Below are 24,463 nucleotides of genomic sequence, written 5' to 3'. Positions count from 1 at the left end.
ATATTTTTCTGGTCTTACACTCAATCAGTGTAACTTCCTAACTTAAAAAATAACAAGAGATGACGATGTTTTCGCTGATCAACTAGAACGTACACTCCCCAGGCACTTTATTAGGTGCTTGTTAACACAAATATCTGATCAGCCAATCACACGGCCGCAACTCACTGCATTTAGGCATGTAGAGGTGGTCAAGACGACTTGCTGAAGTGCAGACCGAGCATCAGAACGGGGAAGAAAGGGGATTTAAGGGGCTTTGAACGTGGCGTGGTTGTTGGTGCCAGACGGGCTGGTCTGAGTATTTCAGAAACTGCTGATCTGCTGGGATTTTACTAGCAATAAAGTGGCCAGTAAGTGTATATTGTAAATATGAACTACATGCTCAAAAAAACAAGATGGTATAACTTGAAAATTCTATAAAACATTCTAGCTTTTATAAAATATTCAAGTTACACCATTTTCGTAAAATTCCAAAATAGGCAGGTGAATTGGTGATAGCGATGGTATCATTGTTGGGTATAAAAGGGGCGTCCACCAAAGGCAAACATGGGTCCTGGCTCACCACTTCGTGCCAAACTTTGCACGAGGTCTGTCAAACAGGACGTCTCAACACAACATTGCAGTCACGCATCCACCCCAGGTTGGATTCAGACTTCTCTGGGAGATCACGTGACTTTCGGCTTTCCTTTGCAATCAGGCAGTCACATGGCCTCCATCTCCTAGAATCCTCCGGGAGATCACCTGACTACTGATACGACCACGCTCTCCAGTCAGATCTCCAGAGTGTAGCCAGCTGACTGCCTGTTTATGAAAATGTTTATGCCGTGTGATATCATGAACACACTGTAAGAGCTACGGAGAACCAGAAACAGAAAAACATTTCCATGAAGAAAACAAAATAGCCCAATTTCTCCAATAAACATGAGAATACGAACATTTGATACTGTAATGAAGAAAGAAAGTATCATACATTCACGCCTAGGGGCAATCTAGCACGTCCAATTGGCTGGACTGCATGTCTTTGAAAACCCACGCAGACATGGGGAGAACATACAAACGCTACCCGGCCGAGGACTCGAACCCAGGCCCTCCTTGCTGTGAGGCGACAGCACCACCCACCACGCCGCCTGATTGAGTCAAAACCAAACAGTTTCAGCTTCTACAGCAGATTAAAGCCTAACTCACATTAGCTAGCACTAACATGGAGTGAAATAGACCAGTTTCAAGAGTTTTTAACCATGAACTAGACTGTATAGAGAAAACCACATGCATTGTAAAGAAAGGAAAAGAGTTACAAAACCAAACGAACACAAAATACCTTGTTCCTGCTCTAGCCTGGGGCTCGATTTGCCGTTATTCTCACCCACTTCACGTCTCCCAAGTTCCCTGCTTTGTCCAGAATTCACATCCTTTACAAGATACACAATATCAAAATAAGAGAACCCTGATGTTTGTACATATTTCACAAAAGGAAAAACAGCCTGGGATAGAAATGTTCTAAAGATGAACTAAACCCATATTCATTTAAACATATCTTATATGGAGCACTAATTGTCACCTTTGTTGTTGACCATATGACCTATTTAGTTTAGTTTATAAGCCCGGGCTTTAGCCTTAGACAGTTGCGAGGTATTGTATCTGTTTGTGACCCACTGAGCGGTCTATGTATTGTTTGCGTCCTGTGTTTGACCGTTGCCTTTTGTTCTCTCGACTCTGCTTTTTGCTCTGCACGTTGGATTGTTTAAACTTATGGACTGATTCCTGTTTTTGACCTTTGCTTGTTTTCTCTACTCCGCCTTTCTGCCTCTCCCTTTTTGGACTATTGGCTTTGTGGTACGTTCAGCTATCAGTACTCGCTATGCCTTTTGGAATTGACCCCTGTCTGTTTTGTGACCACGACTCTGGACTCGTTCGTGTTTTCCATCCGTGAGCATCTGAGTCTGGTTGGAACATTACAATTGCAAAGAATTTAGGTCTTTCACCATCTACCATACATAATGTTGTGAAATGATTGAGGTGTAAAGACGTCACAGTACTGTTAAAATCATGCAGTCATGTCTCATTAAGTGCCAGCATTCTATTCTCCCAAATAGTTTTCCGTTTTCATTTTGGTTGCTGTTACATTCTGTCGGATGTGCACACGAGCATTGTGCAGAAACTGCTGGCTGACCAGATAATTTAAGTAGAAAGGCAGAATCTGGACTCACTGCTCATCATCACAGTGCCAGTCTAACGAAGGAAATGTCCAAATACATTTAGGGCATTTGGCAGACTCCCTTATCCAGAGCAACGTATAGTTTTACACAGCTAGTTGAAGGTGGTGTTGAGAGTCTGGCCCAAGGACTCTTATTGGGTGCTTGTGCAAGCAGGGATTGAACCCAGTCTGTAGTGTAGAAGGCAGAGGTGTTACTCACTACACTATACCAACCATAATAATACACACAACATGCCTTAAGTGAGGGGAGCATTTTGGATCATTGTTGCACCACTGTTAAAAATGGTGTCACATGCCCAGCTCAGTCATTCTGACCAGTCTCGTTCACCTCATCCCAACACACTGTCAGAAACTCAAAATCAGCACACCTGTGGTCACAACAGTGAAGAGGTGGACGAGATTAAGATAATAAAAAGCTGCAGGTGTAACGTGGAGCGAGGAGGTGGATACACGTGCTGAGATAAGCAAGATATATTAAGGGCAAATCCAAAATCAGGGTCGAGACAGTCCAAGATCATAGAGCCAACACAGATCGTACGAGAGTTAGACATGACGAGAAACACAAACAAATCCTAATCACCAAACAAAGAACAACAGCTCTGCCAACAAACACCAGTACAGACAAGGGGCAAACACAGGGCTTAAATACACATGGAAAACGAGGGACAGGTGAAAACAATCAGGGGCGGAGTTCCAAAAAAAGGGGCTAAACCAAAACATGAACACATGGACAGGACTGGGAGGAGCCAATTGTGACAGCAGGCTTGCTTTGAACCCTTAAACTGTAGCAGACATCAAATTCTGAATTTGTTTATAATTACAAAATACAATTAGGTTGGTCAGTGAAAACATTGGAATATTTTGTCAGTTGAAAGTAAAGAATGTTTTTATCCTCTTCTGTAAAGTTTCTATTTTGGAGATACTTGGTTTTTGTTGGACAGCCTTCAGAGAAATTGTATTACAGAAACTTCTTATTTTTTGTCCTGAGTGAAGATCGGACCAGGTCAAGATAAAGTTTTTCACAAATTCATATGGAAGTAAATCTTCATTTAGGAAACTTGTCTTACAGAATCTTATCTTCCCCAGTTAAGAAATCCTAAACTACCCAGTCGAGGCCGATAATCACATTTCTGGCTGTTACCAAGCAACTGGTGAGATGCGCAGCTGAAACATAACTCATAATCAAAACAACAAGAGTATAACTTAGTTGGCTCAACAACTACCGATGTAAAAATCTGAACAAAACTAAAGTGCAAACATCTGATTGTAAAAAACGATTCAAAGTTAGAAGTTATTGTTGTGAACTCACCCTGTGCTGTTTTTTATTTATTTATTTTATAAGTCTTTTGAAAAGAATATAGAAGAAAATACAAAATTATATCAAACAAGTGTAACAGTACTTCAGTTAGCACCACAATTATGACTAAGGACAGCTCCATTACAGGCCTATTCAGCTGCTTTACTTTCAATGCTTATATCCTTATATACCTTCATACACACAATCCTCTTTTCCTAATCTTTGCTTTTCTTATGATAAAAAATAGGTTGGTAACGCCCTCCATATCAATGATCATTATAAAGGTAGAGGAAAAGAAAGAAGTTAAAAAATTATATAAAAATAATAAATGAATAAATAAAAAATACAAATAAACAAGAAAAAAAAGGGGGGGGGGCAGTTTTGCCTTCAGATTAGCTCCTTAAAAGCTATTTACATTTCAAAAGGGGAAGCAAATTCTTTAATTAAGAGGAGAGGAAACAAAAAAACCTACACAAATTCTGGTCACTGGGGTTTTAGACAAGATAAGATTCTTGTTAGTCTTGTGAGTCTTGTTATAAAAATGATAACAGGACATCAGAGCCAGAATTACTCTTTTAGTACTTTTACTTTATACTTAAGTACATTTGAAGGTAAATACTTTAGTACTTTTACTCAAGTGGAGGTCTAAAGGGAGGAACTTCTACTTTTACTGGAGTAACATTTTACCTTGGGTATCTACTTTGACTCAGGTTCATGATTTGTGAATGGTCCAAAATTGAACCAAAATTATTTTTTATGTTAAAATCTTAAAACTGTAATTGCAAGTAACAGCTTTGCAACAAAGGACTAAAATTGTGTCTGAATACTTTTTCTATGTCCGTTTCATTTTTAAACACTTTTATTCTTATAAATACACACCTTTCTTTCTTATTTATAGCCATAAATTCAGAAAACATATGTATGTAAATGTGAAGTAGATGTTACATTAAATAACAAAAGTGCCTTAATGCTTGTTTCCCTTCGCTGTATGTCTCTAAACAAACCAGCTGTTTACTCTTGTCTTTCGCTCCCAACAGCACAGTGCGCTGTGGGCAGTGGTAAGTAAAATCATCATGTTCCCCACCTTCACTCTAACATTTTGAAGAATGAATGACAGACAGAAATGGTAGAAGGAGACCACTTTAGTGTTGAGCTGCGTTTGTTAGTGTTATTGGGACATACAGAGTGACAACTTGCCAACACTCAAGTCAAGTGTTGTCACGCCAAGACATTTGTTGTCTGAAGTTTGACTCTTTAATTGTGGCACTGGAGCTACGAGGTTAATGTAGCTAACACATACTGTAAGCTTTGTTTACATAGCCGTTTCTTCACATTTAGGGACATTTCACAAGACTTAACTGTAAATATAGTATAAATAAAGCCACAAGTAGCAATGCATTGGTCCATGCACTGAAAATATCCATGAATCCCAAAAATCCTTGATGTCTGTATAGTTTAAAAAAGCAGCTCCAAGGGAAACGCTGTTCAGATTTTTGTGTTGCTTGATGTTACCAAGGTGTGTAATTTAAACAGAGCAAGAGAAATTACCATTTTACCTCATTGGAACAGGATTAGAGCATATCTAACGCCTTCCCAGAAACCAATGCAAACCAAATTTTTCAAATTTTCCAGATTTTTTCAAACAAAATATATAATGCATACCTAGAATAAATATTGGATAAAAATGATCAATATGGCTTGAAATGTGCTGTTGATAAAAAGTGGCACAAGAAATATTGCACAAGTAGATGTAAGAATGAATTCCACAACATAGCAGCACATTCTGGAAGCAAATGTCACACAGTCAGTCAGGAAACTGAAGCTGAAAAGAGGCTGGCCTTGACAACAGTATACTGTTAAATCTAAAACACCGCAAAATCCACCATGAACTATTTCAAGAATCGCAGGCTGAAGCTTTTGGAATGGCCCTCACTGCCCCCTGACTTGAACATTATTGAAAGCCCGTGAGTAGCTGCTTAAACATGCTGTGAAGAATCCTAAAGGAAGAATAGAAAGACTTCTAGCTGGCTATGAAAAGTTAAATATGCATCCTTTTTAATCAAGCTTATGAAGTAGTCAAGCATTGACATTTGCAGAAAGGTTGATGCTTATTAAAGTGTCCTCTCCATAATAGATGTCTTTAGAGGTATGATGAGATATTATGATGCTCTTTAAACTTGAAGGCATTTATCTGGCCCTGAAAAGGAACTGTGGCCCCGTCAAAAAATAAATACATCAATCAATTATTAAAAAAGAATCACCCCAGCATTACAACTGCAATACAGTGATATAATCACAATACTAATATTTTGTCTATATCATGCAGCTCTACCACTAATCTGTCACTCTCCTCAGATGCCTCCTCCTACTATGCGGTGGCTGTAGTGCGTAAAGGCTCAGGAGTGACCTGGAACAATCTCAGGGGTAAAAAGTCCTGCCACAACAGCCTGGGCCGCACCGCAGGCTGGAACATCCCCATGGCCCTCCTCCACAACAGCACCGGAGAATGTGACTTCTGTGAGTTTTACTCACTTTGTGCTTCTTAAACTTTCATCTGGAAATCATCTAGATGGAAGGGACCATTTTAGCTCGTGTGAATTCAGATTTAACATGCAATAACTGGACTATCAACATTCTTAGGAATAAAACAAAATGAAATAATTATTATTGCATGTATGAAAATTAAATTAATAAATGTTCAAATAGATTTTTTTACTTGTTAGAATGGAAAGTTGTACTTTTACATCTAGGTAACCTCATATTTTGCAGGTAGCAGCTCTATTTAACTTGTCCTCTGCATCAGAGGCTACTGGGGGTGTTTGGAGGGAATTCATTTACCACATATAGCTATTTGGGGGTGTTTATGAAAGTGAGCGGTATAGAAAGGACATTTGATAAATGGCAGTTTTTTTGAGTGCACTGTTCATTCTTTTGTAATCAGATTTCTGCTTTACAACCAGCCAATAAACTCACAGAAGACGTGACGTAGACGTAACAAACTCAAACTTTATACCGCAGCTTTTTTTTTAAACATCGAGTCACTTTACCTACAAATATGAACTTACAGTACTGAGTGAAAGTTTTAGGCATCTAAGCAAATTTTAAACAATGTACCTCAGCAGTGAGTTTATCACAATATACTAGAATAAAGTCGTATTCATAATTCAAAGAAACAGAAAAACAATGAAAAGTAACAAGAATTTCTCGGGTCCATATTTTTCCTTGACACACACAGCCGCCACAGAGACACGTTAATATCATCAATTACATCATGAGCTTAATTTACTGAGCACTGATTGGTCAAACCAGGAGATGCTTTTTAACTACATATAATACTGGGCTTTTTTTGAGGTTTGGAAATGTTGGAAACATATTAACATCCAGAAAATCACTATATATATATATATATATATATATATATATATATATATATATATATATATATATATATATATATAAAATTATTAATTAATAATCCTCTCCTTGGATCACCACCTTACCGTTGTGGAGAGGTTTGCGTGCCTATATGATCCTAGGAGATATGTTGTCAGGGGCAAAAGCTCCTGGTAGGGTCTCCCTAGGCAAACAGGTCCCAGGTGATGGGCCAGACAAAGGGAGTAGGCTTACTCATAGCTCCCCGGCTCAGTGCCTGTACGTTGGGGTTTTCTCCGGTGGACGAGAGGGTTGTTTCCCTGCACCTTTGGGTTGGGGAATAGGCTCTGACTGTTGTCTGTGCTTATGCACCGAACGGCAGTTCAGAGTACCCAGCCTTCTTGGAGACCCTGGAGGGGGTACTGGAAAGTGCCCCCTGTGGAGACTCCATTGTCTTGCTGGGTGACTTCAATGCTCACATGGGCAATGACAGTGAGACCTGGAAGGGCGTGATTGGGAGGAACAGCCTCTCCAATCTGAACCCGAGTGGTGTTTTGTTATTGGAGTTCTGTGCTCACCACAGTCTGCCCATAACAAACACCATATTCAAACACAAAGGTGTGCATAAGTGCACATGGTATCAGGACACCTTAGGCCACAGTTCATTGATCAACTTCATAGTTGTGTCATCGGATTTGCAACCATGTGTTTCGGACACCCGGGTGAAGAGAGGAGCAGAGCTGTCAACCAATTACCACCTAGAGGTGAGTTGGATCAGATGGCGGGTGAAAATACTGGACAGACCTGGCAGACCCAAACGTGTTGTGAGGGTTTGTTGGGAACAAAGAAAGATCTTCAACTCACACATCCGACAAAGTTTCGACCACATACCGAGGGAGGCCAGTGACATTGAGTCAGAATGGGCCTTGTTCCGTGCCTCCATTGTCAATGCAGCGGATTGGAGCTGTGGCTGCAAGGTTGTAGGTGCCTGTCGTGGCAGCAATCCCTGAACCCGTTGATGGACACCTCGGGTAAAGGAAGCTGTCAAGCTGAAGAAAGAGTCCTATCGGGCCTGGTTGGCTTGAGGCAAAAGATGGGTATCGAAGGGCCATGCGGGTCGCAGCTTCAGTGGTTGCTGAGGCAAAAACTCGGGTGTGGGAGGAGTTTGGTGAGGCCATGGAGAAAGACTATTGACAGGCACCGAGAAGGTTCTGGCAAACCATCAGGTGCCTCAGGAGAGGAAAGCGGTTCCTGACCAACACTGTATACAGTGGGGCTGGGGGGCTGCTGACTTCAACAGGGGATGTCATTGGATGGTGAAAGAAATACTTCAAGGATCTTCTCAATCCCACCAACAATCCTTCCCTAAAGGAGGCAGAGCTTGGAGATCCGAGCGAGGGTCTGGCCATCACTCGGGCTGAGGTAGTCAAGGTGGTTGGAAAACTCCTTGGTGGCAGAGCACTGGGGGTGGATGAGATCCGCCCAGAATTCCTGAGGGCTCTGAATGTTGTAGGGCTGTCTTGGCTGACACGCCTCTGCAACATCGCATGGACATCTGGGGTGCTCCCCCTGGAATGGCAGACCAGGGTGGCGATCTCTCGTTTTAAGAAAGGGGACCAGAGGGTATGTTCCAAATATCGGGGATCACACTTCTCAGCCTACCTGGTAAGGTCTATGCAGGGGTACTGGAGAAGAGAGTCCGACCAATAGTCGAATCTCAGCTAGAAGGGGAACAACGCGGTTATCGCCCTGGTCGTGGAACACTGGACCAGCTTTTTATCCTCACTAGGGTCCTGGAGGGTGCGTGGGAGTTCACCCAACCAGTGAACTCATGTGTTTTGTGGATTTGGAGAAGGCATTCAACCACGTCCCTTGGGGGATCCTGTGGGGAGTGCCCCGGGAGTACGGGGTGAGGGGCTTGTTGTTATGGGCCATTCAGTACCTGTACAAACGAAGCAGGAGCTTGGTTCGTATAGCCGGCAGTAAGTCAGATTGGTTTTCAGTTAGGGTTGGACTCCGCCAGGGCTGTCCATTGTCACTGATCCTGTTCATAACTTTTATGGACAGAATTTCTCAGAACAGCCAAGTGGAGGATGGTGTCCGGTATGGTGGCCTCAGGATTTCACGTCTGCTTTTTGCGGATGATGTGGTCCTTTATTTCGTGTTTGGTTTCAGCGCCGCTCCAACAGTGTTTTGCTGTGATTTCACGCAGACGGAGAAATCCGAAAGAAATCAGTAAGAGATTACTTTCACTGAGAAATCTGATTATTGAGCTAAAATCCAGTCTCTTTATCAGATTTATTATTTATCTATAATCAGATGTCTAGATGGGAGTGTGGTGTTTACGTGACCATTTGAATAATCGGATAACTGCAGAAGTCTGATTCTGATCGCATTATTGAGTGCATGTATACCCACTCATTGTTCCAACAGCCTGTGTCTTTAGATGATCTTGTATTTATCTGTTGGCTTTATTTTGTCTCTGAATGACTTTTGTCTCTGTTCTAATCCCTAAGCTAAGTACTTCAGCCAGAGTTGTGCTCCTGGTGCTGATCCTGAGTCCAATCTCTGCGCTCTGTGCAAGGGCAGCGGTAAAGGCGTCAGGAGCGAGAGAGTCAAATGCAAGCCCAGCACAGAGGAGCTTTACTACGGCTATGCTGGAACATTTAGGTATGATTTTCATGAGAAATTTATATTCTTTCAAATGCCATTAATATTTACGGCCTGGATCTGTAGTCATACAAAGCTGTCTTATCAATTCGAGCAAGAAAAAGAAAAGTTTCTTAAAATTGACCAAAATTAATACAATTTAATTTTGATCTTTTCTAGTACTGCATTGTCATGGCGTTTACCACAATATAAAGAGTAGAAGACTAAAAGAGACTAAAAGTAGATACAAGGTTTTATTCAGACAGTGATGATACTAATTCATATGCGAAGGTTTAGGTGCTACAGGAAGCACACTCTACTGTTTATTTTCCTTTTTTATTGTACTTTTTATTATATTTTACACAGCTATTCTTATTTACTGAACTTAACATATTGGGGGGAAAATATAAAATGTATGTAAAATGTATAAATGTAAAAGATATGGCAGTGTCACACCTAGCTCTAGTGAGTATCGTGTAGACCGTCACAAGGCTATAGGTGTCCAAGGAATATGGGCAGCCAAAAATACCACGTTCAGAGCAAGAGTGTTTATTTGTTTAGTACAAAACTTTAACAAAATGGAAAAATAAATGGAAAAATGAAGCTTTTTACTTGATTAAAAAAGAATTCACAATGGGTGGGCCACAATATCTCTCCCCTTGAGGAAAACTACTCTAACCCCTTTTGTAGCATTTCTACTAATAGTTAGATTAGGAAGTATAAACCACTGAAGAGAAAAAGGGAGGAAGATCCAGTCTGAAGTCCAGAGTAGTTGCCAGTTTTATTCAACTAGATGTGACTAATGAATGAAGCTTAAACTCTTTTGGTTTTAGTTTTTGTGTCTGAGTCTTTTACTCCTCTTACAGGTGTCTGGTTGAAGGTGGTGGTGATGTGGCCTTTGTTAGGCACAGTACTGTAGAGGAAAATACAGATGGTGAGTCTAAATGATAAGTATAGCCAAAAGTGACAATCTGCGGAGTCCAAGCACTGTTTCACAAATAAGCCCAACACTGAAATATTACTGTGTATTGATGTTATAGCACCCCCTTTTGTCTGATCAAACATCAGACCCTTGTAATTCTTTTGAGGCCAGATTTGTGCAGATTGGGCAAAAATCCAGATATTACTTTGTGCAATATTTGCACAAACTGCAAATATCCTAAATTGTAAGGGGGCGGGGCTAAACTGTGCAAAGATGGAATCAGTGAAAGAAATAACTTCCCCAGTCTGGCATCTGGTGCAGGAGTCACAGGGTAAAATGCTGCACTGGCTATTCAAGTTCATCTCACTGGCCTGAGTAGCAGGAAAGAGGACCACCTACTGACCAAGTTTCATGTCTACTTGACAAACTGTTTCATGTGCACAGTTCATTTCAGTGGAGAAAGAAATTCTAACAATTACAATAAAATACCTGCACCTGTATTTAGATCCTGATAATAATGATAATAATAATAATAATAATAAGAAGAAGAAGACGAATAATAATAATAATAATTTCAGACATTTGTGTGTCTCATATTTAATTTGTTTTTATTTCAGTTTTACGTTTGTGACATTTTTCCCTTGTGTCTCTCATTCTCTCTCTAGGCAAGGGTCCAGATTGGGCTTCCAAACTGAAATCATCAGACTTTGAGCTGATCTGCCCTGGAAGTTCTGCTCCTGTGTCGGACTACGCCAGGTGTAACCTTGCCAAGGTTCCAGCTCATGCTGTCGTAACTCACCCTGAGTCGCGTAGAGATGTGGTGGCCATCCTAAAGGAGCAGCAGGTAAACGCAGCATTAACAGCCACAGTTCATTTTGGCCAAACTCTGTTTCAGTCTTCACAACTTAAGTTGTGCAGGTCAGATTATGCAGTAAAGGTTTTATTACAGTAGATCTGCAATTTCCCCCTGGGATCAATAAAGGAATCTGAATCTAAATCTGAATGCAAGAAAATGATATATGTCTTCTTTTACCGTATATTACGACCCAGTCTAGGGTCAGTGAGAGTGGGCTCTCTCACCAGACCAGCTGCCAGACCAGACACTGGACACCATTTAAGTTTGTAAGTGGCTACACTAAATGAAAGCGATGGCTTCAGGGACGAGCATATGCCAAAATAACAAACAAAACAGCTAATGACAACAGAAATGAACTAAACCTGAAAGCAAACCAAGCAAAGAAGGGCTACTCAATCCTTCTGCTCTGAAACCAGGAGAAACTGTAACCAAAGCAATCTGGTGCTTGTCCCCTACCTTCCAAGTTTTCACAAGTTTTGCAGAGTGTAACAAAGCTTGCATGAAAGCAAAGAGTGGTGTGAAGAGGCTGGTCTGGAGAGGTGTTCTTCCAAGTCAGGTCAGAGGGGAGAAAGCCCTGAACGTGTGCCCCCGTCTGGCCAATCCTGTGCACATAAGGGGACACACAACAGTGAAAACAAAGCCAACACAAAAGGTATATTATGACCAGGTGTCGTAACATATGAAACATGCAAAATATGAAAAAAAAATACCACACAACCAGAAAAAAGCCTTCTGCGTTAGCTTTGCCATTGAAAACATGCATTAGACAGTGAAGAGAGAGAGTTTGAAGCTGTTCAGGCCAATAAAGAGGGCAACGCCCCACCTTTCTCCCTCTCTCTCTCTCTCTCTCTCTCTCTCTCTCTCTCTTTCTCTCTCTCTCTCACTTCATTCCATGCTGCTCCTTATTGGTTGTTTTCAGCTGTGGGTTGTAGCTTCAAGGACTTTTCCACCGGGCATCCTTGGTTGCAGAGGCAGCACATCACACCGTGGAGCAACACCACAAGAAAATCAAAGATCATGACAAATCAAGCCATGTCAAACCACAACAGTGCAAATCCACCTTTACTCTCTACATCCAAACACATTAGGGTCATTTTCACCAAACCAGCTCCAACTATGTCCACGTCATGAACTGGTGTCAGGAACAGGCTTATGTGAACTGAACAAGGCTCTTACCCAACACCAGAGCCATGCCCGGGATGCTGCACTGATTACGGCAGGGGACTAACAGTGCCAACCTCAAGCGTGTGATGACAAATCTACATCATCACCTGCCCCCCCAGAAACAAAAGGACACAGGACCATTTTTACACTCTGTTCAAAGCCGGCTACACAGCATAGTCTCATCCACTGGGAATTTGGACCCTGCTGGCATCTTCCTCATGGCTGAATAGAAGCAAAGGCTGAAACAGAAAGCTCTGGCTCAGAGGGAGGTCATGCGCTGGATGGCCCTTTTGCAGGACGCTCTTGATGATGCAGGCTGGGACGTGTTGGGAAGCTGGTGGACTGACAGTCCACAAAACCACCATCAGAATATTTCCCAACCAGAAGCCGTGGGTGCAGAAAACCATCCACGACGCTCTGAAATGCATTCTGTCGACTGCCTGTAATGCAGTGCACCACTGGAAACATGGATGAGTACAAGGCTTCATCCTACAGTGTGAGCAGAGCAGGGAAGAAGGCAAAGCAGCACTAATTAGAGTCATGGTTTCAACAGGGACTGATAATGATGATGGAGGGTAAGTTACCACCGGAACAGCAAATGCCACGTGCTTTTACACTCGCTTTCAGGAGAGTGAGCACCAGGAAGGCAGCAGGACTAGACAGCTTGTCTGGTGGGGTCTCTAGAGCCTGCACTGACCAGCTAGCACCGGTGTTCATGGATACCTTTATACCCTGTACTGGGTCCCCTGCTGTGATCACTGTACACTTATGACTGCATGGCCACTTTCTGGTGCTGGACTAAACCTAGAAAGACAGTGAAAGACCTCGGCCATCCCAACAATGCACACGCTTCTATTCCCTCAGGCCATTTGGGCCATCCTCATAACTGGACTAACCCTATACACCCTATATACATACACTCACCAGCCACTTTATTAGGTACACCTTGCTAGTAAAAGGCTGGACCCCAACCCTTTAATTCTTCGTGGCAGACTTTTATCAAGGTGTTGGAAACGTTCCTCAGAGATTCTGGTTGGTTATTTGAGTTCCTGCTGCCTTTCTATCATCTGGAACCAGTCTGCCCGTTCTCCTCTGACCTCTCACATCAACAAGGCATTTTCGTCCACACAACTGACCGCTCACTGGATATTTCCTCTTTTTCGGACCGTTCTCTGTGAACCCTAGAGATGGTTGTGTGTGAAAATCCCAGCAGATCAGCAGTTTCTGAAATACTCAGACCAGCCCGTCTGGCACCAACAACCACGCCACGTTCAAAGCCCCTTAAATCCCCTTTCTTCCCCGTTCTGATGTTCGGTCTGCACTTCCGCAAGTTGGCCTGACCACCTCTACATGCCTAACTGCAGTGAGTTGCAGCCGTGTGATTGGCTATTTGTGTTAACCAACAACTGAACAGATTAATTGGCAGACTAAGGTACAGCAAAACAAACAGATGACTGATTTTGCAATTTTTTAAGTTACTGGTTTATTTTTCAGTTGTCATTTTCAAACTGACCACCCGTCTGTTTCTCACTTCCTGTCTTTATATTTTTTGTTTGTTTTTTTATTAGAAAAAAAAGGTTTGTTGAATATTTCTACTGTTCATAGATTGTTCTTCAATATATTTCCAAGTGTAAACAAAATTTACATTGAATTGATTTGAACATTTAGACTTTGAGGCTACTGAGTAGGCCAGGAAACTCAGCACAGAACACGACACCTTGATTTATTCAGGTATTTATGGAGCACTTTATACAGTGGGCAGAGTCCTGAGCATCGCCAGTGGCAACAGTGACAAGAAGAACTCCCAAATAACAAGAAGAAGAAACTTTGAGAGGAACCAATAGTCAAAAAACTCGTCCTCGTCTGGTCACCACCAGAAAAATGATGCAAGCAGTGTGAATTAAGACAGGAAAATTACAATAATACACAATACAATGAATAGCATTACAATGAATATGCAATAATAAATACTGAATAAATCAGCCTGTCACTGGAACGAAGTATTTAAATTAACCAGTGATATCTAATGACCATCAGACTATCAGATCCATGAAAACCAGCGACTTCTAATAGACGCATAGGCAGAGTGGCTGCATCTCATCTTCTGTATTGTTTTTAATTTAGGTGAGTTTTCTTCTTCCGTATTTCAGGGTATGTTTGGTGGTTCCATCCCTGATGCCCCATTCAGGATGTTCCAGTCAGAGAACGGTAAAAACCTGCTCTTTAAGGACTCCACTAAATGTCTCCAAGAGATTCCAGCAACGAAGACCTTTAAGGAATTCCTAGGCGACGCCTACGTGGCCACCATGGATTTTCTCCGCCAGTGTTCCAGCAACGTGCCAGGTAAAAATGCTCATGAATGCTCATCACGGTGCTACCTCTTTCCTTTCCGGCTTGTCAAGGCACCTTGGCTGCTTTACAGAGCAGTATTCTCTGGAGGAAAGGCATGTTTGTTTGTCCCATTTATTAGGAATACTGCCCAAAAACAGAGCTGCCTTTGAAGGCAGTGACTTGTTAGGTAGCTGCTTCCAGAATGGAATGCACTACACATCCATTGTGAAGAATCCGGTGATCATAACTTGGGCTTTGTGAACATACAACCCCCTTTCCAAAAAAGTTGGGATGCTGTGCAAAATGTAAATGAAAACAAAATGCAATGATGTGCAAATCATTTTGTTACGTGGAAACAGAATTCAGACGAATGCAGATCTGGAAATAGGTCGGGTTTAATCTTTGCCAGAGGGAAAACCAGAATCGTAGTCAGTACACAGTCCAAGTAATCAAAACCCTGATCCAGCGACAGAGGCGACAGGACAAAAAGGATAAGGCAAAAACTCGAGTAACGTGAAGACAAAGCAAAGGTCGAAAAACACAAGGAAGGAAACATCAACAAACTGCTCAGTAGATCACAATTATGCAATACTTCGCAACGTTCGTATTCTAAGCCCGGGCTTAAATATTACCTAGTAAGGTCATATGATCTAGTCCACAGGTGATCCATGTTAGTAGTCTGGGGATTGTGAACGCTGATAGGAGCGCCGTACTTGGTCCAGACTCGTGTCCGCTGAATGCGTGACACATTTATAACCCATATTTACTTGAAAATACTACAAAGACAACAGATCAAATGTTGAAACTGAGAAATTTTATTGTTTTTGAAAAATATTTGCCCAGTTTAAATTTGATGCCAACAACATGTTCCAAAAAAGTTGGGACGGGGGTCTGTTTACCGCTGTGCTTCATCACCTCTACTTTAAGAGTGCTCTGCAAGTGTTTGGGAACTGAGGAGACGCTGCTGTTGTTCTGAAAGTGAAATGTTTTCCTGTTCTTACTTAATATAGGATTTGAGTTGCTCAACAGTTCAGGGACTCATTGTGGTAAAGGTTTTCAGTGGGTGACGTGTCTGATTTGCAGGCAGGTCAGTTTAGCACCCGGACTCTTTTAATACGGAGCAGTGCTGCTGTAATACATGCAGAATGTGGTTTGACATCGTCTTGCTGAAATAATCAAGGCCTTCCCTGAAAAAGACGTCATCTGGACGGCAGCAGATGTTGTCAAAATCTGTATATATCATTCAGCATTAATGATGCCTTCACAGATGTGCACGTCACCCATGCTGTGTGCTCTTATGCACCCCTAAACCATCACGGACTTTTCATGGTTTGATTCTGGCTTTAATTTAGTGCAGTAATGGAAAAAGCCGACTAGTGCGTCCAGTGCGATGTAGCCTTTACAGACTGTAATATTTGCACAGGTGGGTGACAGAATGCAAGATGCATAGCTGTTGGAACTGCATGTTGGCCCTGGTCTGTTTTGGCCCCCATGGAAAATCATCCTAATGTGGTCAGAAACTGACCACTAATGAGGGGTTTCTAATAAAGTGGCCAGTGTATAAGTGCTCATTGTCTTTGTAGAATCAACCAGGTGACATTTTTCTTTTCTTTCACTTCCACAGATCTGGAAAATGCCTGCACCTTCCGTACCTGCCATTAGGAACACCAGCATGTACTCAGACCAGAGCTGCCTGAACATCATCCCAGGTGTAACCAAGAAGACACACGTGCAAGGTGCTTGTTTCAAATTGGCCACAGTGAGAATTAGTGAGCAAACCAGTCCCCAATGTTTTGACTCTTTCAGAGCTCCTGTGCTTGAAGCAACAGTTTTCAACCGGTTTGGAACACACGTCCTCTACGTCTTCACAAAGCAGGTTCAGTTCACGAACATAATTTGCACCCCCACTGCTTCTGCATACCGTTTTACACCTGTTTTATTCTTGTGTAAATAGATGAAGTGCTGAAATCAACAGCCAGATATTAAAGCTATAAAACGAACATGTTTTGTGTTTTTTGTCAATATCATTTAGAGAAAGAGAGAGAGGCTCAGTCCCAATTCACCCCTATCCCCTACCACTTAGCCCTTCCCCACTCTCTCATATGTTCTTGTCTCGGGGTGGGGTGTCCCGAATCTTATTGAGAGAGAGGGGTAGGGTGAAGTGTTGGGGCAACATGACCCTCCAAACTGAGGCTTTTCAGAGACTTCAAACAGAGAGATATGAGGAAAATTTGTTAAAAATTTATGATAATCTTCGTATTATCTTTAATGTCATTTCGGTGTATTCTGTCATTTTTCTTCATAACAAGCATAAAAAATAGCTAACGGCATGCTAATATCTCAGTAGCTAGGTCACTAACTTTCCCATTCCACCTTAAATAGTCCAGCAGTTCTGATGCCTGAAGGGCCAGAATGTTACTGCCGCTCCATTTAAGGTGGAACGGGAAAATTAGGACTATAATCTGGTGAATATCTGATTTCAGCTTCATATTACTGAAGAATTATAATAAATAATTGCCCCCCCTTTCTGAAGGCGTATGATCCCTTATGTATGACGACATAATTCTGTGTAGACATTTGTGTAGACAACAGTGTCTGCACAGTATTGATTTAACGGTAAAACCAGTATTCCCTAACCAGCCAATTTGGCCAACTTAGATTTGCAATTTAATAGCTGAATGCAATGAACAAGCAAAGATAATAAAATTATTCATCGCAATTATTTATATAACAATTCACCATCACTTACAAGTTCATGATCATGAACCAATTTACAAATTAAGCATCAGAGTGTAAATCAAATCCATTTAATTGAAGTCTTAATTGAGAGAAAGCAACAAAAAATATTTCTATGGCAATATTTGGTCATAGAGGTGATTAGCTTGTCAGAGGGGTGAGTAATAACATTACGCTGAGTCTGTATATTAACATAAAAGTACCTTAAAACATTTAAAACACTGAGTTACTACGCTGTTCCAATGATACATTCATGGTCAGTAGGATAAATAGAACTCCGGTTCTGCCTAACCATTTTGTATTGCGAGAAGTATGAGAACCCAATTTTTCAAATCAAGACATGAGAAGGCAGACAACCTGACGGCCAACGTAGGTTTGGAAAGGAAGGGGTGAGGTTACACACTGCTCCTTTTAGCATTATGGCACTGGTGGCTGGAGGTTAGGGAACCAGTCTTGTGACCGGAAGGTCGCCGATTTGATCCCCTTGGCTAACAGTGCATGACTGAAGTGCCCTTGAGCAAAACATCAAACCCCTATCTGCTCCGACCTCTCTGGACAAGTGTGCTTACTGCCTCCTAGTGGGTGTGTTCACTAGAGTTCATATATGTGGGTGTTTCACTGCACGGATGGGTTAAACGCAGAGGTCTAATTCCTGTGTGTGCAAAACACAGTTGGCTAATAATTCTGAAGTCCCAGATGATAATGCAAAAAAAAAGCAACACTCCTAGTCAGAAGAAAGTCCGAAAACAACACAAGTCCTCAGAGAGGATTCCTAAGGGGGGAAAAAAACAGTCCAAAATGAAAAGTGCTTGACAGAAAAATCTAAAGGCCAACCTTATCAGGATCCAGTGCTGGAGGTTTTTTTTACCAAACACACAAACTCAAACGAGCACAAAATCCAAAATGATGCCATGGTTTCCAGCAGTTCATAGTGTCTTCAAGTTCCCTTAAGATTGAGCTATTTGTTACAACTAAAATATTGCACAGTAATTTTTAATAACCTTGATTTCTGCCTTAATAATAATAATAAACTAATAAAATGTGATCTGATTGTTATCTGAGTCAGAATCAGAATTAAACACAATCTTATAGTTATAACACACAAACAGTATTTAAATGTCTTTTATCGAGTACATTGAGTTAAACATCCGCAGTGCAGACTAGAAAAAGTAAGCACACACACCTTTGAAGCCACCTCTCCCTCAGGGTCATGGAGGGAGCTGAAGACTACCCCAGGTGTCATCGGGCAGAAGGCAGGGTAGACCCTGGACAGGTCACCAGTCCATCGCAAGGCAGGCAGACAGACACATTCACTCACACCTAGGGGCAATTCAGCATGTCCAGCTGGTCAGACTGCATGTCCTTGGACTGTGGGAGGAAACACATGCAGACATGGGGAGAACATGCAAACTCCACACATAGAGGACGCTGGTTGCCCGGCCGGGGAATCGAACCCAGGCCCTTCTTGCTGTGAGGTGACAGCTCTACCCACCGCACCACCGTGACGACCAACTAGAAAAAGTTAGCGAAGCCTTGAATTTAATAATTTTAATAATTTAATTTTATAAAGTCTTGCTTGCACAGCCCTCTTCAAATCATACCACAGCATTTTGATAGGATTTATTGACTTGGCCAAATCTTTTTTTCAACCATTCCTTGATGATTGTTGATTTACTTGATTGCTTTGGGTCAAGGTCTTGTTCATCACCCAACATCACTTCAGCTTGAGATCATGGACTGCTGTCATTACATCTTTCTGTAAAATGTTTTGATACACCTTCGAATTCACTGTTCCGAAGGCATCCAGGCCCTGAGGCCGCAAAGATGTCCCAAACCAGGATGCTCCATGCTTCGCAGTTGGGATGAGGTTTAAGTGTGCTGGTGCACAGTGTCCTTTTTCCTCCAAACATCATCTGTTCATGGAACATTTTCCCAGGAGTATTGTGGAACATCCAGGTGGTCTTGGACAAACTTGAGACTTGAGCAGCGGCTTCCTTTATGGTGTTCTTCCATGAAGACCATTCTTGATCAGTGTTTTTCTAATAGTGGACATAAGAATAAGGGGTTTTATAGGAGTTTATAGATTCTGCTGGACGTCTTTTATTTTTGATCATGGGTTCTCTTGCAGGACTGCCCATTGTACTCTTGGAGTGATCTTAACAGGATGCCCATTCCTAAAGAGAGTAGCAGCAGTTCTGATCTTTCTTCATTTGTAGACAAATTCTCTAACTGTGTATTGATGTACACCAAGGTCTTATTCTTAGAAATGCTTTTGTAGCCTTATCCAGCTTCATGTATCTCTGTAAAACCTCTTCTGAAAGTTGTTTACATTGAGGCATGGTTCACACTAACTTTTCTTAAGAAGGACAGATTTGTCAGTAACCAGGCTTTGTGTGCTGCCTTCATTTAATGGGCAAAGCATGAAACCCACACTTCACATCTCACACCTTTTACTGGAACAGTCTTGGAGAAGTCATTAACACAGAGGTTCATTTACTTTTTCTGCACTGTGGATATTTACTCCATGTGCTCAATAAAAGACATGACAAGTGCAAGTGTTTTTAAGTTATTAGTTTAGTTAAATTGTGATTATAATTGGCACCTGCATAATGATCAGACCACATGTTATTAGTAATCATTGCAGAGATCCAGGTAATACCAAAGGGTTCACTTACTTTTAGGACTGCAGCACTTTTTTTTCTTGACCCTTAAATTAAAGCCTGTATGCCTGCATTACTTGGGTTTCATGTGGGCATACCTTGCTCTTTAGAATGCTCTCATTCATACAAGTGGAGAATGGGGGCATTGTGGAAAGGTTGTGAAATTGGAACAAGTGGGCCCCAATACTAGCCCCCTTCCTGACTTCTGATGCCCAGCTTGCATATTTCTCTCTTTCAGTAGAGGCTGCTGAAGATCTTGATAAACTAAAGGCTGACATACTGGCCAAAACTGGGTTGTCAGTTCATGGGAAGTGCAGAGTAACACACCTGGGTTTACAAGACCAGTCTGCCTCCTTGCCAACAAATGGCTCTACTTCTGCAGTTAACCACAAAAGGTGGCTCCAGCCAGATCAATTAACCAAGGAACAAGTCATTGATTGTGTGCTGATGGACCAGTTCCTCCAGACCCTCCCTGGTAAAGTGAGGAAAGTCTTGGGCTTTAAAAGGACCTGTAGACACTTGGGAGACGGTCAAAGCAATGAAGTTGCCCAAGCTACCCTGGCAATACCTTGTGTTGACAGAACTTACATTCCCAGGAGTCAATAAATTCTTCCACCACAAAGCTGCAACTAAATGGAAAACATTTTTGGATTCAGGCAGCAACTTGGTGCATCCTGCCCTGCTCCTACAAAACCTGAAGACTCATGGTGCACCACCCATTACACGCATTGCATACATGGATGAGAGGCCTTTTAGTGGGGTTATGTCTGAACTACCAGTCGCTCTCCTAGCTGGAATTCTTGAGTCCCCGTTTTCACCATAAGAAGTCACTTATGGACTGCACTGCCACTGACCAGAAGGTGAGTCCACATGTCCAGCTAATCCTTGCACTGGTATATTCGAGCAGATAAAAAGGGAGAACAGCTTTACTTGGGAGAAAAAGAGAATGATTCACTGAAACATACACAGAGGAATGGCCTCGCAGTGGAAGGAGAAAAGCAGTGCTTAGGTAATCTATGCAGTGAATACTTTGTGGTGTGGGATAGTTAAAGAAAGTGTTCATTGGCCCTCCATGGAAAATTAATTCTTAAATCATCTCCCACACCACTTGCCCCACTCCTTATATTTGGCATTTCCTTTGAAAGGATAGGAACGGACATAGTGGGCCCTCTGCTTAATTTGGCTTGGGCCCTGATTACATACTAGTCCTGCTGGATTGCGCCACATGCTTTCCAGAAGCCATACCTTTGTGGAGAACTATCACCAAAGCCTGAGAATTCATACTGCCATTGACTTGTGGGTCTACCAAAAGAACTGCTAACAAACCAAGGCACTCCATTTAAATCCTGGCTGATGAATGAGGTACTTTAGACTGATGTACCCTCAGACTGACGACCTCATAGAGCAGTTTTACCACACCTTACAGTGCATGCTCCAATGAGAGATGGCTGCAGATGGTGTGTGACTGGGCCCTACCTCTGCTGTATGTGCCCTTCACTGTCCAGGAAGGCCTAGAGGCCTCCACCGGCTTCACCCCCTTTTACTGTATGGTAGTAGACCCCAAGGGCTGCTGGACGTAGCCAAAAATGCTTTGAAGAGCCAGTCTTCTTCTTTCAGTAGCACCAAGTAGCACAAGAACACATAGACAAGGTGCGGCACACCAAACAAAAAGCATACAACTGGCCAGCCGAGCCTCACGAATTCCAGCCAAGAGACTGAGTGCAAGTCCTGGTGCCAGCTAACAATTGTACTTTCTAGTGATGTGACATGGCCTGTTCCTCATTAAAGAAAGGGTAGACCATGTCAACTATAAAGTACATCAGCCATGCAGCAGGTGGGTGAACATGAACCCAAAAAAAACAATCACATTAATTTGTTAAAACAGTGGACTGAACCTCATCCTATTCCTGTCTGCTTTTGCAGAAACAGGCTGCTACAACCACAGGAAAAGGGTGATGGCCATTCACAGCTGTCCATGACCAGAACCAACAACTCAAGTATGTGCCTTCTTGGGGTGTGACAGACTACTATGGGCACTAACTTCACCTCTCTAGACCCTCTCCCCCTTTTCAAATACTGACCATAAAGGGCCAGACAGACAAAATGGTGTTCCAAAATATCAAACATGCCCTCTTGTTTTATCCACTGTTGAGAAACCCTGACTTTAGTTATCCCTTTGTGATCCAGACGGATGCTGCAGATGTGGGTTTGGGGGTAGCCCTGTCTCAGGGGTTTGATGGGGACGAATGGCCCAGCTTGCACATTGGCAGAATGCTGAACCTGGCAGAATAGAAGTATGTCACCATGTAGAGGGAAGCACCTGCCATCAAGTGAGATCAATAACATCAATAAGAAATTTGGTTCTACCTGACAGGAAGGCTGTTACTCTAGTCATGGATCATATCCCTATCGATGGATGACAAGAACCAAGACAATAACTCCAGAATAACCCTGTGGTTTTATGCCTCTCAGGTCTGTAATAGGGGTGGCCCAATGGATGGACTCTCCTGATTGCCAGCCCTTTGGTTTGACCAAACTGAACCATGATTCAAACTATTAGGTTTTCAAAATATCAGGGCATTGAACTGGATCTTTCTGTGAGCTTCTGTGCTTCCTATCATTGTACAAAAATGCACAAGACTTCTTTTTTATTGCTGTATTGCTCAGAGCAATTTGGGTTGATAAGTGCAAATAATTAAATTGTTTGAGTAACATTAAATAATGTCCGGTGTATAGTATATTCCTATTCAAGTGTTTATTCAAAAACTGAATTTGTGAGACACAAATATATACATTTTTGGTGTTGTTAGATAAAGGGGAACCCATCCTATTCTGGATGACACCAGAAAGCAAACAATTACAAAAAAGCATTATGAACAGAAAAAAAGGTTTTAACATTAGTATAAAATATTCAAATACAAAGAAGGGGGAAAGCAGGTGAAGCAGTGGCTCTGATTAACGTTTGAGTCTGTGCAGCAGAAGCAGCATCAGGTGGTTTCAGTTCATGCAGGTGAGGTTTGCACAGCGTTATACAGCAAATTGGTCCAGGAGACTGGTGAGCAGTGGGAACCTGATCACTATTTCTCAGTGTTAAGTTATTCTTTTATTGACTGGGCCGTAACACGGGGGTAGTTGAATTCTGGCTCTGGCACACCATAAGGTAACTGCTGCACCACTTGGGCTGCGTTCACATTACCAGATTTGGCACAAATCCCATTTTGCCCTAAAGTGACTCAGATCTGACGTTTTCAGGGCTGTGTGGACACAAATCTGATCTTGTCAAATCCGACCTGAGCCACTTAAACTGTGCTCACATTACGAGCCTCGTTGCTCAAATCCGATCTCTCTGACTCGATGGTCCACTCTGGTTTAGGTCAGTGATTCAAATCTGTCATTAATGTGATGAACCTGCGTCCTGAAGTGACCCTCATGAGCTCCTCCTACTCAGTGATGTCACGTGACTGAATCAGCACAAACTAACCAGCAGAACGAGCTTCGCTGAGAAGATCATTAACTCTGATCAGCTCTCAGCTTCATTATTAGAGCCAGGCGGAGGAGAAAAAGGTGAGATGAGCTGCTTTTCCACCGTTTACAGGCTTTAGTGTCTGGTCGGCGTTGTTGCTATGGTAACGCGGAATGATGGCATATGAATTCCGTCTGAGCGTCACCTTAATGTCACATGGTCACGACTTGGATACGTATCCGATCTAGGACCACGTATGAAAGTGGCTCAGGTCGGATTTGAAAAGAACAGATGTGCGTCCACACAGCCCTGAAAACACCAGATCTGAGTCACATTAGGGCAAAAAATCCAATTTGAAAAATGAGGCTTATAATGTGAACACAGCTTTAAGCTGGTCCGGAAAAGTCGAACAAGAAGCCGACTTCTCTTTTTGAAGGACAGAAAAAGAATGTGAAAATGGTTCAATGACCACAGCAGTGATTTTCTCAGTACCCTCTTTAAAAATATGGTTCTTCTTTAAAGACAGTGCTACAGTGTTTCTTTGCATGGTAACAAGGTCCTTCAGACTGAGGGAGAATGTGCTATATATGGTTCTATATAGAACTTTTTTGAAAATGGTTCTTTCTAGCACCAAGAAGAGTTCTATTTTCTACAACCTTTCTAAGAGTTCTATTACTACAACCTTGATGCTCACTATTGCTAAACCCTTTTTGATGCTATATAAGAACTATTTTTGAAAAAAGGTTCTATATAGAGGCAAACAAAGCACTTTCTCCATCAATCTGAATAACCTTTTCACCA

At 42.1% G+C, this 24,463-nt stretch overlaps 2 protein-coding genes across 2 annotated transcripts in view; one reads left to right on the top strand and one right to left on the bottom strand.

Moving 5' to 3' along the window:
* LOC108442900 (serotransferrin-1-like) overlaps positions 1–16,803 on the top strand; it is a 52,569-nt gene extending 35,766 nt beyond the window's left edge. The window contains exons 12-18 of the mRNA XM_037530948.1: positions 4,547–4,567; positions 5,865–6,026; positions 9,398–9,551; positions 10,397–10,464; positions 11,118–11,296; positions 14,623–14,815; positions 16,428–16,803. Of these exons, the coding sequence (XP_037386845.1) occupies positions 4,547–4,567; positions 5,865–6,026; positions 9,398–9,551; positions 10,397–10,464; positions 11,118–11,296; positions 14,623–14,815; positions 16,428–16,465 (815 nt within the window). The 3' untranslated portion in view covers positions 16,466–16,803. The remainder of the gene's footprint in view (positions 1–4,546; positions 4,568–5,864; positions 6,027–9,397; positions 9,552–10,396; positions 10,465–11,117; positions 11,297–14,622; positions 14,816–16,427) is intronic.
* LOC108442899 (serotransferrin-2-like) overlaps positions 1–24,463 on the bottom strand; it is a 144,007-nt gene that overhangs the window by 94,333 nt on the left and 25,211 nt on the right. The gene's annotated exons all lie outside the window — the stretch shown is intronic.

Source organism: Pygocentrus nattereri, chromosome 19 (genome assembly GCF_015220715.1).
Source record: "Pygocentrus nattereri isolate fPygNat1 chromosome 19, fPygNat1.pri, whole genome shotgun sequence".
Taxonomy (NCBI): Eukaryota; Metazoa; Chordata; class Actinopteri; order Characiformes; family Serrasalmidae; genus Pygocentrus; species Pygocentrus nattereri.
This window is presented reverse-complemented; position numbering and strand designations above follow the sequence as displayed.